General features: G+C 46.0%; 1 protein-coding gene across 4 annotated transcripts in view; it reads left to right on the top strand.

Moving 5' to 3' along the window:
- Window positions 1-12,421, top strand: part of ABL1 (ABL proto-oncogene 1, non-receptor tyrosine kinase) — a 77,527-nt gene that overhangs the window by 43,035 nt on the left and 22,071 nt on the right. For 3 of the 4 annotated variants that reach the window (XM_053961771.1, XM_053961769.1, XM_053961768.1), the window contains one exon: window positions 11,622-11,795. In XM_053961771.1, coding sequence (XP_053817746.1) covers window positions 11,622-11,795 — 174 coding nt within the window. Of the gene's footprint in view, window positions 1-2,041; window positions 2,508-11,621; window positions 11,796-12,421 lie in introns of those variants that run through there. The other variant, XM_053961770.1, reaches the window with a different exon arrangement.

Below are 12,421 nucleotides of genomic sequence, written 5' to 3'. Positions count from 1 at the left end.
AGTTCAGCAGAAATGTAATCCGCATTAATTCTGCTGGCACTCATTGTATTAACCTTAATTGTAATGGCTGGGTGGTGTTCATGGGGGGGCAGCCTTTGTACTGCAGGGAGTGTTTTGGGGATTCTGTGTTCCTACAGCTGCAGGAGAAGCGGGATAGGGATGGGAATGCTCGTCTCATGGAAAAGAAGTTGCGTGCAGGATGCTTGGTCTGCTCTTAAAACCTCATTTCATCCTGGTTCCCTAAACATGACACTGGGCTGAAACATGTGAGGACTGAGCTCCTCCTGTGATTTATGTAACCTTTCTCCTCCAAATCTGTGTTTAACTCCTCTTTTTTTCCTGTTCTTTTTTTCTGTCCCCCAGTGCAGTTGCACACAAGTTCCCTGTTAGGCAGGCAAGGAACAAGTAGATAGGTGTTGGTTTCTCTTAAACTCTGGTGCTTCCATAAAATAGAAATTCTCCAGAAGTGGAGAGAGGATGGGATGGAGTGGGGAGAACTGTATTGTTTTCCCAATGTCCATGCAGGCTGCCAGCAGTGGGGATGGGAGCCTCAGTTCTTTGAACTGTCTGAATTGCAGAAATGCTGAAGTTCTCTGCCTGCTTTCTGGTGTATTAAATGGGAATATCCATGTTCATGTTTTCTGAGAAAAAGGTGAAAGCACTGTGAACATCACACTGTCCTTACTGTTATTTCTTTGCTAGAAATGTGATATTGTGGTATTAAAAAAAAAAAAAAAAAAGGCAAATGCTCTTATTGCAGTTCAGTATGGGTTGAGAGATAAAGGATTTTTTTTCCCAGCTGTCTTTCATGTTTTTACCCCATGGATCAGAAGACTGAGGCAAAGTGATGCTGTAAAATAATGTTTAAAGAGTCTGAGCAATGTTTGCTGTTTCAGAGGCACAGACCTCAGATGCTGGAAGCATGCAGAGTTTCCCCTAAAGTATTCAATGTTTGAAAACGTTGGAGGGCAAAAGAGCACAAGCACTAGTCAGAAACCTTGCCAAAATAAACTGTCAGATGTGAAGGCGAGTTTTCAGGGACAAAAATGAAGATTTGCTGCTCCATTGACTCTGTGTGACACACATGCTGTAGCGTGGTTTGTGCTGGGATCAGCCTCCCAGGCTGTTTTCCCCAAGCTCTGTTTTGCACCCCTGATGAACTCTGCACCCTTGAGCACCTCTTGCTCCAGCAAAAGCACCCCAAGTTTTGGGAGGTGAAAAGGGATTTTTGAGTGGAAATATTGGAGTGGAATTTTGAGTGGAAATATATACAACTGCAGTTGTATACATATTCCATATGCTATCTCCTTTAGAGAGAGAGATAGGTAGGTAGATATATAATAAAATATATATAACAAAAATGATGTTTGTTTAAATGGGACACACGCAATAATGCCAGAAAACAATCTATAAAAACCGCATAAGCAGAGAGCATTAATTGGTGTGTAGCCTTGAGAAACATGCAGGGAAAAAGAATAGTAGGTAGTGTGAGAGTGAAAACTTTTGGGCCCTCGTGCCAGAGGAGCAGCAGTAACCGCATCAGCCGAAACCTGAATCCCTGTGCCTGCAATTAGCGCAGAGATGCTGAGACAGGATCCCTGGGCAGGAGCTGCAGCTCCCCCGCCGTTTTTGTGCCGGGTTACAAATGGGCATCGCTCTCGGGTTGCCTCTCCCCGCTGCCGGCGCGGAGTTCGAACAGCCCCTTAATGGGCTGTGAAATGACGCGCTCTGGAGCCTTTGCCGAGCGCCCGCGGCTCCCCGCCGGCTCGGCCGCGCCCGCATCGCGCCTTTCCTCCGCTTTCCCCCAACCTGTTGGTTTCCCCCTCGGCCTCCGCGGCGCTGGGAGAGGCGCAGGCAGGAGGAGGTTAAGGAGCGAGGGCGTTGCTGGATGCCTGATGTCATGGAGGCCGGCGGCGGCGGAGTGAGGGGCCCTTTGTTGGCAGCGGAGCCCCAGCAGCGCCCGGCGGCTGCCGCGCACGGCCGGCACCGCTGACTCTGCCCAACTTAGTTGGCTTCGCTTTTTTTTTTTTCTTCTTACTGCTTGTATTCTTTTTTCTTTTATTCTCCCCCCCCATCCCCCGCCTCCCTTCCTCTCTCTCCCGCCAAAAGAGTTGGGAAGGAGGGAAGATGGCTGGAGTTAACTCCCCGGGAGAGGAGGTGCGGGGCCCCTGCATTTTCCGCCTCTCGGGCTCGCCCTTGTAATGCTTTTCGGAGCGCTGGATTTCGTCGAATTTCCCTGGATATTTTGTTTTAGGCTTCTCCTGGATATGTTGTTTTAGACTTTTTTTATACTTTTACCGGATCTTTTTAGACTTTTTTTGGTTTTTTTTTAGACTTCTAACGGATAATTCCACATAGAAGAAGCTGAAGGAAGGGGGGGGGGGGGAAGGGAAAACAGACAGCCGAAGCCAAACTCTAACAAATGAAAATGTTGGAGATTTGCTTGAAATTGGTGGGTTGCAAATCGAAGAAGGGGCTTTCCTCCTCCTCCAGCTGCTACCTGGAAGGTGAGTACCCAGAGGGACCGGGGCTGGGACGTGCTCAACCCGATCCCATCGGCACCATCCCGGACACGAGTTTTATCCCTCGATTGCAAGCTGGGGCCAGGTCTGGGGGGATGTTTGGGGCTGGCCAGGTTCAGGCTGGGCTTTCCCGTGCGGGGGTGAGGAACCGAGCGGTGTCGGCGGCGTGCGGACCCAGGTGCCTTTCATTAATGCAGTTACAGAGGGAGCGCGGCTCTACCATTTATGGTTGTAAAATGTCAAGTGATCTTATTGCCGAGCCCATAAACAAATCCCTATCTTCAGGCCTCAGCTTTATTTTTTTTTTTTTTCCGGGGGGGCGGGGGGTAATCTTCCTTAGTTTGGACGTGAAAAAACCCAGCGCCACACTCATCAAGAAAATTTAGATGAGTCCATCAGTAAAATATTTTCAGCGTGTGTTAATACATAACGCCTTGGTCAATTTTGGTTATCCCCCTTCTTAGCGTGCTTTCCACAGGCATTCATTTAACTGAATTGTCTTGCATGTTTGCTTTTAAAAAGTGATTTTTAGTCACACCCGTGGTTACTTGTAGGCAGTGAGATGTTAAACATATGGACTCAACTGGTTTGAATGGAGAGATTGGGCGACAGAGGCGCCGCGCTGGGCGGGGGGGACTTTGGGCTGAGGTCTTGCTTGGCGTGACCTCCAGCAAGATTTTCACCCTGACGTGGCTTCACACCCCGCCTGGAACAGCGACGTGGTCCCTCCGTTCAGCCTCTTCGCTGCACTCCCAGGGCTGTGTCCATCCCACAGGTCGAGGCTCCTTCAACTTCTTTTGTGTTGCTGGATGTTGTTTCAGTGAAAATAATCCTCCTGCCAGGAGGACCGTGCTAAGTCATCAAATCAGAGGCACGGAAGGCAGCAGCTGATTTCCAGGGGCCTATCGCAAGTTGCTGTTGCTCAGCTCTCAAATATTCAGTGCAGAAATGGCCCTCGGAAATTCATGGGTTAGGAATCTCAAAATCTACAAATGGCTGCTCGTGGCAAACTCACTTGAAGAAGTTTTGGATCAAGAGTCTGTATTTATTGGATACAATCAGTGACTCTGAGGAATTTTCTGTTTTCTAAAATCAAAGAACAACAGTGTCCAGAGGACTTTTTCTGCTTATTTAAAGTTTCAGAAACCAAATGGTGGGCAGATCCATGAATAATTTTGATGTTTTTATGTGACTGAATTCTTCTGTGATCTTTTAAGTATACAAAGCCTCTGTCTGTGTCCCCTGCCTCTGGTATTGCTCAGGGTGTGTGTGGAGAAGGAGCCCCAAGCTGTGCTGGGCCTCCTGTCTGTGCTGCTGGATCTTTCAACACAGCCCTGGGAGAGCAGGCAGAGCATCTGGGGCCTCATTTCCCTCTGCAGAAATGAATGCTGAAGGATGATGTTACAAGGGTGTTGCCCTGACTCTTTTTGCAAGTTTTCTCTTTTGTGTTCCTTACAACCACTCCCCCCCTCCCCAGTTTGCAATGCAGTTTCGTAATAGGATTAGAGCATAGTTTGACTTAGCTGTATAGGCAGTATGAGTTAAGAACGTTGGACGCAATTAATATTGCAGTATTTCCACCTTCTGCTTCCCTGAGACTGCGGTTGTATATTTGTTTTTTATGATGGAATGAGAAATGTGTGTTGAAATGACTTTTGCTCGATCTCAAGGTAGCTCAGTCTCACTTCTCAGCTCAGCATGGGGCAAACCCAAAGCCAGTGTCAGAGGGGATGTTAAAGGTGTACAAATGTGGCAGCTGCAACCTTATTGTGGCATAGACAGCCCAGAAGCCCCATAATTGATTGGGGAACTCCTGGAGAGCAGAGTGAGATACTCATCTGAGGAAAAATAAGTTTTAAAAAGCAGGATTTTTTGTTACTCCTTTTTAAAGCTGAATGTCTTCCAGGGCAGTTTTCTTAAAAACATTACTATGAGGTTGAAATCATTGTTGAGGACTCCTCCAAAAGAATGGTGGTGGCTTGTCCCAAACTCCTGAATTCCAAGAGCACGAGTGAAATCCATTTGCTTGTGTTGCCCTTAAGACTGTAACAAGTTTTTACATATGGATTTGTTATTTTAAGCTTGGCAGACCAGGAGAAGGGGGCAGGGTTGTGTCAAGGGTCAGAAACTCTGGATCATTGCTCCTGGATCCCTGTGAACAGCCTGTGATGACCAGTCCATTTCCATGCATATCCCTCAGCCTCTGTGAAGCTTCTGAAAGAATAAATGAGATGATGGTGATATCGTTGGAGGATTTAACTCTGCTGTTGTTATTTTAGTTGTATGGAAAGCTGAAAGTTTCTTTACTGTAGTAGATTGGGAAACCTTAAACATAAGTGCTTAAAGACTGAAGGGTCCATTAGGTGCTTGGAAAACCAGTTGCAGCCCGGAGGATAGATGAAATTTTACTTAATTCTTTATTTTTGTATTCATATGTTAACAGAAATAATTCAGTTCTTGGTTGATGAATAGCATGGGATGTTACAAAATCAAGTCTGTTGTATTTTTAAACACACTTTTGGAGATTATTGTGCTGAGTCTGGATTTGCTGTAAGACGGATGTGGTGTCAGGCACGTGTGTAGGTGTACGTGTCCCTTGACCAAGTAATCAGAAATGTGGTTTTCTTTTCATGGTGGTCCCTTCTGAAAGGCTTTTATGCTCTGTTAGTTTGCAGGAACGAGGGTTGTTTGGAGATGCTCTGTGTGTGGTGTGGAGGGCTGGCAGGTGCTGTGGCCCATGGCTGTGTGCTGCTGTGCAAGGGCAGACTGTCCTGCTCCCTGAAAAAGCTGAAATCTTCTCTTAACTTGATCAAAAATAAGTTCAAACTGGTTCTAACAATCATTCAGTTTTCATATTGATATTTGAGCTGGGCATTTCTTTGCCCTCATTTCTATTCCCACTAGTAAATATTATTTTAAAATGTGACAGATTTGAATTTCTCTCATCTGCTTTCTCCTGTCTGCCTTTGCCAAAGTGAATAGTTCCTCACCCACTTCACACCAAGAAAGGGTAAAGAGTAGAAGGGAAGAGGCACAGCGAGTACTGCTGCCAATCTGATCAGGAAAACAGAATGTGTCCATGTCCCAAATAGGGGCTGGAATAGTCTTGCTGCCTTTTTGGGCTTGGCTCTACCACTGAAAGGCAAAAGCCTTGTTTAAAACCTGTCAGCATTTTCTGTGAAGTTTAAAAAAACACATTTTGGGGACACTAGTGAAGTCCTTTTGTTTTCTAACCAAAAAGACTCCTGCCAGCTGTCAGACTGACTCTTCTAATTTTTTTTTGCTTTTTTCCCCCTCTTCCTAATTTATTTCTTTTAGCATGTCTTGTTACAGCTAGAGTAGACGAGCCTGGGGAGGAGTGGCAGCCTGTAGCCATTGCCCTGTTCCTGGAGAGGGATTTTTATAATGCATTTGGGCACGTATTAAGCCAGACCTAAATTGGCAGCACAGTGACTCATCTGCCCCAGTGTCACTAGGATCAGCAGGCAGGGCTTTGGTCACCCTGCTAGGGAGAGAAAATGCATTAACCTGGAGTTGCTGCCTCCCTTCTGTTTGTTTCCTCTCTTCCTTGGCTATTTTCTGCTCCTCACCTCATGGCCTCTCATCTACTACCACTCAGAGTTCTTGCTGTTCTCCACATTTCTGGCTTTCTAGTGGCTTCTTTGTTATGTGCTTGTTCCAGTGGTTCTTATTTGTTCAAAAATCTGGTTGATGCTGCTTGCTACAGTTTCTCATGGGATGTGGTGAGGGAAAGGATTATCATTTCATAGGAAAGGTTGTAACTGGTTTCAGACCTAAAACAGATCATCCACAGATATGTCAGTCCGTCTGTGGGGCTGCTTAGTAAAACAAGGGAATATAACAGCAAATCATGATGATTCTTGCTTGGTGCTTTCCCTGCCCAGGGCTCAGAATCAGGCAGACTTCCCTACTTCTGCTCCTTCGGGAAGGAAACAAAACCAAAAGTTCTAAAAGTGAAGTTGTCAGAAATACTGAAGTGTCATTGAAGTTCACTTGAATCTAGTTACTCTTTCCTCTTCCCCTCACAGACTTTATTGTCTAGAGTCAGGCAGAACTCAGTGGCAGATTTGGGAGTAAAGTTCAAATTTTTGCCATACCCACTGTTCCATTCCATCCATCTACAGCTGTGATTAGCTGGCTGGAGAAAGATGATGTTTGCCATGTCACTAAGGGGTTATAAATGGAATAAATTCAGTGAATGAGCTCAGGTAGAGCCTACAGGTCTGTATAAGAGTAAACTTGAAGAAAAACCCAACAAAACAGCCACCAACAAAATAAAAAACTGTAAAAGTCCCAAAATTATGGAATCATCTCTTGGAAGGAGTGGGAGATGCCACATCACCGGGGTGCTCAGACAAGATCCAACAGTGCAGTTGACTGTGAGGGTCTCTTTGAGCCTGGACAATGCAGCCAGAGCCATGGGTGCCCTTGTTTTCATGCTGGCATTCAAAAGTCTTGGTGTTCAGTATTTGGAGCACTGGAGATTCCTGGTGTCCTTGTGGAGGGAGCACAGCAGGAGGAAGGTGCCTCACTGGGAGGGGGAATAGGGCAGCACAGCTGGGGGGGCTGGATCAGCTCAGGGGAGTGGGGCTGGATCAGCTCCTGCACTACTTCATCTCTGTGTATAAACACACAATGTTTAAAAAGTGGTATTTATCCTCATGCTGGCTCTAAGAAGGTGGACTTCCCAAATATCAGCCAAGAGCAGGAAAAACAGCAATTGCCATTGTTGCAGAAGGGTCTGTGGCCTGGGCTGTGCAGTGGGTAATGGGAGAGGCTGAGCCTGATCTCACTAGGGGGATGAGACTGAAATAAAACATGAATCCCTCCTTCCTTTTGGAAAGATCTGCTTTACAGGTTCTTTAATTTTATATTTAAATCCATATTCCATCAGGCATAGGGAATCTGTGAGGGCCACTAAGGAAGAATATTGAGACAGAGAGGCAGCTGCTCCATCATATGTGCTCAGAGTCAGAAACATTTGGAAGTATTAAATCTGCCTTGCTATTCTGCCATTTATCATAATTTCTTCCAGGGGAAAAGGAATGTAGGGAAAGGAGAAGGCTTAGGTGGCATATGCTGTGTCTCCAAAGAGATTACTAGATGTGTTCTGCACTCCCTTGCTCTACAAACCTTGTGGAAAAAATGCCAGCACAGTTTGTAAGCCCACAGGATGTTTGTTTTGCAGGGAGACAGGAGGTCTCCTCCTTCCCTCGGGACTGCCTCGCAGTCAGCTCTGGAGGAGCCAAGTGTAATTCTGTGCTCCTGCCTGTTTTCCAACCCTTCCCTTACATTGTGAAGGAAATTTGCTTGCGTTGATCTAGACCAGAATTGTTCATATCTCACACAGCCCCTAACAATGATTCATGGCTTTGTATGAACAGTAATGAGTAGGAGATAGTTACATGTACGAAACCTTTTAGTGTGCAAGCATAAATACCTACTGGGAAAAACTTGATTTAGGGAGGAAATGATGACATTCTTATGGCTAATGCCTCAAAATACAAGCAGCTGTTGTCTTATTTCAAAGTCTGCACCACTTTAATTAAGAGTCATCATTTAGTTGATGTTAGTGGAGAACTGAATTACAGTGCTGCTTTAGGACTCCTGTCAGGAACCCAGGTGTTATCCAGAGCACGGTATGATCAGAGTAATAAATTGCAGCCTTGCTGGGATGCAGCACAAGACAAAGTGGATGTGTGGAAGGAATGACAGCGCAGCGATAACAGATTGAATTACACTCGCTTCCTGCCCCATCACCATGCCAGGATGGCCTCCTGTAGGTACAGCAGCCAGGCTGATTTATTAGAAGGAATCTGGCCCACTGAAGATCTCAGCAGTGCTGTAAAATTGTAGTTAAAACCAGCAGTAGGAGGTGAAGAAGCTGTGTGTCGAAAAAGACTCTCAATATGTAGGAACAGCAATGTCTAATTCCTGCTCTGAAGGACTGGAATGTCTGGGCAGATTTGCTGGAGAATAGCTCAGAGGGATAAACGCTGCTGACAGCCGGCTGTACGTGGCTCCCAGATGGACATGTCCTGTCTGCTTCTCTCGCTTCATGGCTTTGTGTCCTCAGTCTGCTGACAGTCTCCTCTTGGGGCCCAGACCTTTAAAAGTGTGTTTTGTCACGGTCTATCAAGCTTCTGCTACACTCGGGTCACCACAGTTCTGCTCTTTCCTTTACGCTCTTCTCTGTGTTGACTCAGGGCCTCATCCTCCCTTTCTGGACACTCTTCAAGCTTCATTCACCACCTTCCCCACCCTGGTTCTTAACTTGGGGTTCCTGCCTTCTGGAAAAACCAGCCCCACTCAGCCCAAGAGTTGTCTGGCATGTCCCCATCGTGCTCTCCTGCTCAGCATGTTCACACAGAGCCCGCACCTCTGTTGAGGTGCCTGTGGCTGCACAGGAGGGTCAAACTGGAAGAGACAGAGGGCATGAGCATCCTCTGATTTCACTGGGAGACCGGTGTGGTTTTCCAGCTTAGCAGATTCTCGTGTGTGTGTTTAACAGCCCTTGCTCTTGTGGGTCCTTGGTTTTGCAGGTGTTATCACTGAGTGGGTGTCTGTAGGAATGCCATCGAGCAAAGCCAGCTTTCCCCGACTCCGTACCGCGCTCGTGGGTGTTGTTGGCACTGGCACGGTGTTGTCTCACAGCTGAATCGAAGCACATACCTTGGCATCCGTGTGTAATGAGTCAGTCCCAGCCTCACCACGGCCTGGGCACGAGGGAGGGATTCTTGTGGAGCGCTTGGCTTTGCTCCCACGTCGCCATCCCTGTTTGTGCCTGAGCCATCCTCCCAGGGCTGCGATGTGCTGGAGTTGGAGGGGAGCCTGCCTTGGATTTCCTGCCTTCCTGTCGAATTAGTGCCCCATGTGGGAGGCATTTTCCTTCCTAACGGAGGTTATGGTCCATCCCACGGAGCAGCGAGTGCTGGTTTGTCCCATATTTGGGGGAGAGCCTCCCAGCATTGCTGCTTGCTGAGGTTGTGTGTCTGCCCCTTGCAGCTCTGCTGTCTGTTCCAGGTGTTCACTGATGGTTTAACTCCTTGGAGTATCTCCCATCACTGTAGTGCCCTGTGTTTGATAAGGGAGCTTAATCGGCTTGACAGGATCAAAGCGTTTTCATGGTAAAATGATTATAGCTTAATTTCTGAAAGTGAATTTTCTGTTTCTTTTCTCATTGTCACTCTTGAGGGAAACCCAGGCTATTAAAATACATTCTCCTGCAGGATACAGGTAGAGGAAGCCAGGATGACAAGGTGTTTAAGATAACCCCCCCAACACACTACCACTTTTTCTGACTGTGGAATCATTTAGAAAGTGGAATTATTTAACTGCTTTGATTCACTGTGGAACTTTATCTCCCTGCAGTTACTGTTTTGCTAGGAAAACAGGCCCAGCAGTGTTTGTATTTGCTGTTTTGCTCACATAAATAATATACATTTTCCCATGAATACAGTAGCACTCATGTACATAAATAACCACCCAGAGAGCCTTTACCAGTGGTCACCTGACCAACACATCAAGGATGCCAGATTGCCTTTGGGTGAATAGTGGCCACACTACTATTTGCACTTTCACTATCAAAAATGGTATTAGAAAATAATGTGTACTGTTATGATTTGTAGGGTTGAATTTTGGGGGGTTGGTGGTATTTTTTTTTTTTCCCCATTGGGAACATATTTTGGACATGTCCCAGTCTACACTAAACTTCCATGCCTTTTCTGATGTCAGTTGCATCAGTTCCTCACTGGTTTACTGGCACAGCTTATACTGAATTTCCAGGCCAAACAAACGGTGGCGTTAAAACCATGTTTTGACAGGATTGTATCTGTATAGCAGCACAATGCTACTGAGTATTGCAGGTATAAAAAGAGTTCTGTGCTCCCAGGTGACCTGACAGTCTAGGAAATGCTTGGCATGGAATTCCTGTGTCCAAAGCCCTGTCTGTGCAGAAGAGGGGTTCAGCAGACAGGGGCTGGTGCTGTGTAATGAAGGGCAGTTCCATGGGGCAAGGGGCTGCTGTGTTCCTACAGTGCCGTGTTTCCTGTCCCCAGAGCCACACTGACGCAGTGGTTTGTGTGCAACTCTGTGACCTCGCTCAACAGACTCATCCAGATGGAGAATGACCCTTCAAAATACAAAGTTTCACAACTTATTGTTCTGGCCCTGTGCAGTACAGTCAGGCATGGTGCTGCCAGCACATCTGGGGGTAGCGTGTTAAAGAGTGAGGGGGCACAATTATCTGGAACATTTCTGCTCCAAACTCTACAGTCATGCTCCAAAGTGAAGGACTTGCAGGAACAACTGCAGTAAAATTCCCTGATGTATTGGCATTTGCCTGATACTTACTGAATATTGCATGCCTAATGTGCTGCAGTGTATAAAAAACTTTGGAGGTTGGTTTTTACTCACCTGTAAAGCTCAGTTTTCAGGAATCTCTGTCTTTGGAGTTGTCTTAGGGTTCCTAAAAATGTGGACGTATGCTCAACACTGCTGTGGTTTGAGTGATGGGCAGGAGGGAGGGTAACAAAAAAATACTGCCATGTCCTCATACAGGAAGATAAATGATTTTAAAAACTGTGAAGACCAGAAAGACCTAACTCCTTCTTAAATACCATGTCTTATAAATCTCACCTTGCTTGGCTCCATTTGCTGCACGTTCTAGCCATTTCATTTATAGGATAATTAAGGGATTTACCTTTTAAAGGTCTTGGGTTTGTTTTCAAATCTAACCATTCCAGCACTTAGGTGTGAGCCAAAGGATTTACAGGCAGCAAACAGCCTACGTGAGCTGCATTTACTGGAGGGATGGAGAGGGGCTTTCCCTTTCCTGCATTTCCTGAGAGACAGGAGCTGGGGGCTCTGGGAGGGCTGGGGACAGCTCTGGAACAAGAGTGTCCTGCCTGTGTGGCAGGAGATCTGCATTAAGGCACTGTCCATATCCTCTGACGCACGAGGAGCGCACGTGTCCTGAAACAATGCAACTTAGAAAGTCAGAGTGTGTGGGTTGGCCAGATGGCTTTTATCAGCCAAAATGAACCTGCTTTTTCCTTTCTCTCCCTCTTTCTCCTCCAGAAGCCCTTCAGAGACCGGTAGTGTCAGACTTTGAGCCGCAGGGTCTGAGTGAAGCAGCTCGCTGGAACTCCAAGGAAAACCTTCTCTCCTGCCCTAGTGAAAATGACCCCCATCTCTTTGTAGCACTGTATGATTTTGTGGCAAGTGGGGACAACACTCTCAGCATAACTAAAGGTAAGGTCACTGGCCAGAATTCCACTGGGAGTGTGGGAGAAGGTGTAGGAAGGAAAGTCGCTGTGAAATAATTAAGTTTTACACCAAACCCTGTGGAATTTTTTTTACTGTGGGAAATCATCTTAAACAAATACAAATATTTCACAAAGTCATTACCTTTTTAAAGGTTATAACTGTCTTTTTTTTATTGCATTGGGCAAGAAACTGTCAAAACTAAATTCTCCATTAGGATCAAGAATTTGAACTGAGAAATTAAACTAAGCTGATTTTGGAGGCTGGCCTCTTATTTTCACAGTTCTCAAAACACAGTCCCTGTTTGAAAAATGACTGTACAGATATAAGGACCAGAAGGATTGAGAAAGAAAACACTGTATGTACTCCAAGTCACATCTACTTACCTTCCTAATTGAAATTATTTTTTTATTGTTTATCCACTCCAGTTCTTTCCTAGCTCCAACAAGCCAAGTCAGTTCAAATAAAATTTGCTGGATTCATTTTTTAAACTCGAGCAGTATTGGAGCTGGTGCAGAACTGCAAGAGAGCCTAAAAATCTGAAGCATGTGACTTTATTTGGCTTAGAGAGGTCCACTCAAGCTTGAAGAGAAACACATGCTCCCTGCTGAGTC

The sequence above is a fragment of the Vidua chalybeata genome, chromosome 21, assembly GCF_026979565.1.
Source record: "Vidua chalybeata isolate OUT-0048 chromosome 21, bVidCha1 merged haplotype, whole genome shotgun sequence".
Classification (NCBI taxonomy): Eukaryota; Metazoa; Chordata; class Aves; order Passeriformes; family Viduidae; genus Vidua; species Vidua chalybeata.
Note: the sequence above shows the minus strand (reverse complement) of the source record. Positions and strands in the feature narration are given on the sequence as shown.